This window comes from Saccostrea echinata, unplaced genomic scaffold (genome assembly GCF_033153115.1).
Source record: "Saccostrea echinata isolate AGI-Se365-2 ecotype Australia unplaced genomic scaffold, CSIRO_AGI_Sech_v1 ptg000029l, whole genome shotgun sequence".
Classification (NCBI taxonomy): Eukaryota; Metazoa; Mollusca; class Bivalvia; order Ostreida; family Ostreidae; genus Saccostrea; species Saccostrea echinata.
The window spans coordinates 8,102,064-8,109,762 of NW_026889778.1; the positions used below are offsets into that span (position 1 = coordinate 8,102,064).

General features: G+C 34.6%; 1 protein-coding gene and 1 pseudogene across 1 annotated transcript; both read right to left on the minus strand.

Annotated features, from left to right (window-relative positions):
• Nucleotides 1-4,555: 4,555 nt before the first annotated feature.
• LOC133194921 (uncharacterized) lies at nucleotides 4,556-5,463 on the minus strand (annotated as a pseudogene).
• Nucleotides 5,464-6,431: 968 nt separating this feature from the next.
• Nucleotides 6,432-7,487, minus strand: LOC133194922 (receptor-interacting serine/threonine-protein kinase 4-like). Its single transcript, XM_061330820.1, has one exon. It carries the CDS (start codon nucleotides 7,485-7,487, stop codon nucleotides 6,432-6,434), a length of 1,056 nt encoding a protein of 351 aa, XP_061186804.1.
• Between the last annotated feature and the right edge of the window lie 212 nt (nucleotides 7,488-7,699).

The window sequence follows — 7,699 nt, forward strand, 5'->3', positions numbered from 1 at the left end:
TGTGCTCCAATTATTACAGTCTTAGAGCCTTTGTCTGGAAATCAAAGGCCTTAAAATTTCAATAAAAGGGAAATAACTCGTGAAAAGAAGTTAATTGTATAACAATTGTATTACAGTATTCTGAGAGTGTTTTGTAAGGTCTAAAAGCTCATAAAATGTGAACAAAATCCGTTCAGGAAGCTTCAAAGTTGGCGTTTAGGATCATAGATCTGGCTTGTTCAAGAAAAGGGCACTGAAAGCAAAATACTCGACCTGAAACATAAAAAAGTGTATTGCTAGGCTGATTTAATTGAGTGATTTTAATTACTAAAAATGAAAAGATTCATGAAATGTTTCTTCTCTATTTTTTAAAAGATATTATGAAATACTTGAGATAGATAATACATATTCAAAATATTGAATAACTTTTAGCATAATTAAGGCGTTTCTTTGTTGAATAAAATTCATGTATATAAGAATGATAGTGTTCATGGAATTCCCTCGATAACTCAAATTGCATTATAATCATGGTCAAGATCTAAATACAGATTTTTCATTGTAATACGGCGATGCAAACTTAAAATAAATGCATTTTGCATTAAAAAGTCGATCTTTCAAATTCCCAGAATCTAAGAACATTCCTGGATCCAGTGGAAGCCACAAAGCAGCCCTAGATATTAGATACTTGCCTACCTTGAAGCACACTTGGCTTCCACTGAGAATGTAATATTCGGTTATATCTTAAATACACTCGTAAATGTGTTCACAGTTTATAGTGGTTTTAATCATACAAATATAAACGAAACGTAATTATCGACAATCAAGACTTCAAAAAAAAAATATATATATATATTCATTTTATGAAATTTCTGTTTTGACACTTCCCCTAACTAATAAGAGGCCCAGGGGCCACATTGCTCACCTGAGTACTTTGGCTAGGAAAAACAGAAATCAGTTCAGTGTTGAAATGTTTAAATATAAAAGTGGTTCGGGGTGGGGGGGATGATTTGAACATATTTGAATCTACATTTCCTAAGGATGCTTTTGAATTGATATGACACAAAATGGCTGTTGCTGATTTTTCCTATATATTCCCATGTAAAACCTTGATCCCCACAATACCCCCAGGGGTCATGATTTGAACAAACTTGAATCTACACTACCTGAGGATGCTCTTATTTAAATATGATTAATCATGGCTTTGCTGTTCTTGAGAAGAAGATTTTTAAAGATTTTTTTTCCTATGTATTCCTACTGTATATGAAACTTTGATCGCCCATTGTTGCCCCACCCTACCCCCGGGGTCATGTTTTGAACAAACTTGAATCTACACTACCTGAGGATGCTTGTACATAAATATAACCAATCATGACTTTGCTGTGCTTGAGAAGAAGATATTGAAAGATTTTTCCTACGTACGTAGTCCTATGTAAAACATTGATCACCCATTGTGGCCCCACCCTACCCCCAGGGGTCATGATTTGAACAAATTTGAATCTACACTACCTCACAATTATTCCACATAAGTTTCAGCACAGATGTTCTTGAGAAAAAGATTTTTAAATGATGCCATTAATTTTTCACGAATTCATAATTATCTCCCTTTGGAAGAAGGCATGGCCTTTCCTTTGATTAAACTTGAATCCCCATTATCCAGGGATGCTTTGTGGCAAGTTTGGTTAAAATTGGCCCAGTGGTTCTTGAGAAGAAGATGAAAATGTGAAAAGTTTACAACGACAACGCCAACAACGACGACAACAACGACGACCGACAACGGACAAATTTCGATGAGAAAAGCTCAAATGAGCCTTCGGCTCAGGTGAGCTAAAAAGTCCATTGTCCGAAGTCTGCTGTCGGTTGTTTCTGGAAATGTTTACTTGGACCAAATTTTCATGGATGGTGCATTTTAGGATGTCACTTCCCAACCTGCTCGAGATGCTGGTTCTGACCGTTATTTTCCAGACGATAAAATTTTAGCAATACTTTAACCAAATTAGTATGGATAATGTATCTAGAGATGGACCCTCCAGATCAGCTTTCAATGCTGAATCTGACCTACATTTTCTAGATCTAGGAATGGACACTTCCAGACTTGTTTCAGATGTTCGAACTGACAGACGTTTTATTGATTAGTGTACAGGTTAAAGTTTTTGGAGCTGGTCCATTTCCAAGTAACTATAAGTCCTACTTAAACCTAACTTGCATAGATATTGATTTCGAGATGCACACTACCTCCATAAAATATGAGGTGATATTTGCCCTACTTATGGATAATATTCGTCGAGATGAGCTTAGTAATCTTTGATTACCTATGTTTTTTTCACACTGTTTAAAGTATGAAGGGTCATCACATTAATAAAGGGTGTGTGATGAACATGATAAATACATTTGATAAGAGTTTTTTAACAACAATAATGAAATGTAAATATCATTTAAAATTGAAATATCTGTAATTACGGAGTTCACATTCAAACCCTGTGTTTTCACAGAGTATAGATAATTTTTAAACAATAAAATTCTTGAAAGCTTGAACTTTGATTTTTTACGTAAATAAAGCAAACAAACAAAGAAAGATGTATTCTTGATGCAAGGAATGACCATATTAAATAATGGCAAAGTGATCTTCACCCTTAGTTGTAAATTTGACCATATCCTTCCACGTACTTGTCAAGAATTAAGTTTTCAAATATCATGACCAGATATGCACTGATGAAACTAATATTGCCTCCTATTTGCAATCTTTGGGCATAAAATTGTTGACATTAGTTGTTGTCAACTTGTTATATAGAATTGTAATGATTTTCAACTTGAAAAGGACTTTTGCGAGATGCGCTGACTTTTACAATCGACGGCTTACTTTTACACAAGGACAATATACTGAAGCTCTTTTGCGATATAAATATTTAGCTGAACAATTAAATAAAACGAAATAATGGGCAGTTTCAAAGTACATATTACTTTGTCTAGGAAGGGAACTGCAACTAATCTATCCTCAACCCCCTCCCTTTCCACCATGACCAACTCCTGCCAAGTTTTCCTTTCGGAATGTTTTTTTCTTCCTTATCTAATTTTTCAGCAAATGAAATCGAAAGGAGATAATGCCCTTAACGAATAACACATTTTAATATTATTCTGCCTACCATCTTCTCATGTATTGATTGTTTACCGGTAAATCATGTTAGCGCCCCTAACACCATACCTACAACCAATATTAATGTTTTCTTATCTATTATCAATTCCGTACCTCCGACATAACGCAGGTTTAAATGTCAAAGTAAGCCGGCAACTGTAAAAGTCAGTGCTTCTCGTAAAAGTCCAAAAGGAAGCTCTAAACAATACTCTCTTAAGATGTCTAATTCCATGGTAGATTTATACAGTTAGAAATACCTGCCCTTGGATGTAAGATAGATTTATAGACCGTATATGATTTACATTATGACCCCTGTGTCGAGGCCTCTGCTGGTGGACTGTTAGTCCCCGAAGGTCTCTACAGCCCAGTAACCTAGTACTTCGGTACTAGCTTGAAAATACGGATATGTTTTTAATTGGTGTGGTAAAATTTAGAAATTTATTTCAAAATTAAGGATTATCTCCCTCATGCATAGCTCTGATCCTTCAACGTGTTTGGCTCCAGTCTTTGGCCTCTTTTTTTCAGCTCTTCCAAGTCTTTTTTTATTCCATTATTTTTGGATTTCCAACGTTTCGGCTTGCGCATCACTGAAGAGACATAATTTGTAGAAATGCGCAATTGGTGCATCAAAATTGGTACCGTATAATGAAAAATGTACAGTTCATGATACTATTATTAATAAATGAAAAGTATATTTATTAGACAAATATGAATTAATTAAATATTTTAATTGCATGTTTTCCCCAATGGATATAAGCACCAGTGATTTTGTGTTTACTACATGTAATACTTAATCACAGTTAACCTATGAGAAGATTAAGTTAGATAAACTTAATATGTACACCTGTACATCATTTAATTTTCAGAAAGTCCAAAAATCATTTTTACTTGGAGTTTTGAGCCTCCTTATCTGGCTTAAGTAATAAAAACATAAAAATGACAGATATAGGAAGACTATAAAATTATAAATAATGAAGTGAAAACTATATGCATTAATACAATAATTTTTATTCTGTTATATATCATTTATATGACGTATTAATTATATGATTTTTATAAATATGATGCAAAACGGTTTTAGAAAATTATCATGTCATAGTGTAAATATTTTACATTTGGATGTCTTTTGACAGAAAGCTGCTTCTGCTCAATTAAGTACATTATTAGTTGTCTTCCTTATATATGTATAAAATTATACACATGCTGTACAACAAAACTTGTCTAATTCGAACTTTGTGTTCTATGTAATCTTGCCTATAAAGGTGTCAATTTTTGAACCCTTTCATTCGAATTCAGTTGATTAAAATGTCCAATCTGGAATGCTGTGTAATCTGGCCAATTTCTATGGATCAAGTGGTATCCTGTTTAGACAAGTTTTAGTGTATTCAGAATTACACTAAATCAGATGTACAGCAAATTTCTGTAAAAATCAACTTCCACTAAATATCAACACACTAAGTATAATGCATTTATAGCACTGTGATATATGTACAAATACATGTTCTTAAATAAATTTAACACTTTATCACTTTCAGATTCACTTAAAGTCTTTGGTGTATCTGTACTATAATCTTCACTGGATTCGCTTGAACTTTCAATATCTAATTCAGATTTATGAATAAAATACATGGTTTTAAAGGACTTGCAATTTTCTTCATTACAGTCACATTGCTTATCACAAACATCACAGCATAAATGTTTAACTAAATCGGCACTTGGAACAGAATTGTAAGATTCCAACAGTTTTCTTTCCGTGTTCTTTGTATAATCTAACAGATCGGTATCTAACTTACTTAGATGTCTACTGTGTACATAAGTAATTCATAAGACTGAGTGTCATCCCAAACAGTACGTCCTAACTGTTGTATGAAGCAATCTAAATCTATGGGTGGTTCATAATAAATAACATTATTAACACTTTTGTACTTCACTCCCACTCCTGCAGGACTGGCTGCAATAAATATCTTAGTATGTCCATCCTCTTTTTCCATATCCTCTCTTATTGAATCTTTCACCTGATCGGTTGTACAAGAATGGGACATTTAAATAAAACCAATACGATCGTTCAAGCAAACTTTAAAGGCACAATTAACTTCTGCACACAATTTTATATTTGGACAAAAGATAATATGTCACGGGCAATCACTAGTCTGATCCATGACCATGTTGATCAGCCAAGAAAAGTTTACACTGATTTTCTCATTCACCTTTATCTTTTCAACAAAATGTTTAATATTTTCTCTATCGGGACACTCCACAATATCATGACTGTTCACGAGTGCAAGCTTCTTTCTCAGCCTTCTTTTACTTGCTCTGCTGGCCGTTGCCAAAATGACAAGTGCTGTACATGATAATTAGGTACCTGATTTCACCAATTATGAAACAGATGTGGAAGACTCTGTGGTGCCTTTTATTTCGAGCTCTATAGGATATATCGAGTCGACATATGAATGGAAGTTTTGTTTGTTTGTATGTTGTTTAACATCCCTCTCGAGAATTTTTCACTCATATGGAGACGCCACCATTTGCCGATGGAGAGCTGCAAATTTTGTCCTATACTCGGCACTTACGGCCATTGAGCAGTGAGGGATCTTTTTCGTGCCAGCACCTACTGCGACACGGGACCTCGGTTTATACAGTCTCATCCGAAGGATCGGTCTTCACGTCCCACAGTGGGATTTAAACCCGCGACGTAAGGATCAATCGTTACTCCGCGACTCTAGAGCAGACGCTCTAACCACTGCGCCAAGCAGGCGACATGAATGGAAATGATTAATGTAAATTGAAAACGTCGTCGATATATCCAAATGTCGAGTTGAAGGCCACAGCAAGTGTTTTTTTCTTCTTATGTAGAATAGAAGTTTTTGAATAAATTCTGCTTCATAGAAATATAAAAACATAATAATAAAATAAAGGGATACAATAAGTGTCAATCGGAATTCCAACAGATTGTTGGAAGAACAGGTCTCTAAAGACTACATGGATGTTGTTAATGAGGAACTCCAGCATCCTTTTATTATAAACTTCAGAGTACTTACGTATATGACTTTTTCACAAAGTAATTTTGTAGATGAACAATCACAAGAAAATCTCCGAGCTCAATTTTTATTGAAGAAGCAAATGTTTATAATATCAAAAAGCCTAGTTTCTGATTTAAGGTGAGGAATACTTGTATAAAGTGTAGAAAATATTTTGTAGGTACTGACTTATTAGAGATTTTAATGAAAGGCAGGTGAACACAAAAAATTGTTCTGGGTACATCAAGTTATATGACATCTCTCAAACAGAAAATTCAACAAAACATCTGATCAATTACGTGTTCTCAGATTTCAAGTCCATTTTCAGAAAGTAAGTTTAATATTTGGACGTTTCCTCCCTCCGCAGCATAGTGTGCAGCATTCCATCCCCATTCGTTGACATCATGTAGGATTTCAGGAAGCACTTGTAGTATGTGTTTGCACATATCGTATTTGGCATTACTACATGAAATGTGAAGTATTGTACACTTATCAAACGTAGTTTCTTTAAGAGATAGCATTCTGTCGGCAAGAAGCTTTAAAATGCGAACATCTCCTCCTTGTGCAGCAAAATGTATAGCATTCCATCCTCGCTCATCTACGTCTTGTAGATTGTCAGGGCAATTTGATAGTAAATATTGACAAATATCGTATCTAGAACTCAAACATGCAATGTGTAATAGGGTTTCTTTGTTGTCAGTAGCTATATTTAGAGAGACTCCTTTGTCAATCAGAAGCTGTAAAATGCGAATATTTCCTCCTTCTGCCGCATAATGAACAGCCCTCCATCCAAATTCGTTAACATTATCTATCATTTCAGGATACTTTGACAGTATATATTGGGACATTTCATATTTCCCATTACTACATGAAATATGAAGAATAGTGCATTTGTCCTTAGTGGTCCCTGTAATGGAGACCCCCTGTTCAGCAAGAAGCTGTAAAATATGAAAGTCTCCTCCTTGCGCAGCAAAATGTGCAGCATTCCATCCTCGATTATCCACAACATTTATTAAAGCAGGAAAATTTGACAGTAAAAAATGACACATTTCGTATTTAGCATTCAGACAGGCAATGTGCAATGTTGTGAATTTTGCATCAGTGCTACCTGTAGCATCCACACCTTTCCTTAAAAGGAGCTGTAAAATGCGGAGATCCCCTTTCTCCGCAGCAATATGTGCAGCAGTCCATCCCCTATCGTCAACATCATTAACTTTGTTTGGAGATTTTTCCAAAAGTATTTTAGTCATCTCGAAATCCCCATTCTCCGTTGATATATGTAGAAGTGGTGTATTGATTTTCTGAGTAGCAGGCTGCAATTTCTGTTTGTGATTGCAAGATTTTTCGTGATCAGTGTTCATCTCTATGAAAAGAAAATAAATAGCATAAAAGAAAAAACAAACAAAAAACAAAAGAAAAAAAACTGTATCTAATTCTGCCCAGAATAAAAATAGGACATAAAATTTCCACGGACCGTTTATTTTGGATTTTTTGGGGCTGTAAAGACAATAGCTCTATTTTGCATTTTATGTAAAGTTCTAACTTTCAAATCTGTGGTTACTTTGCATAAGGC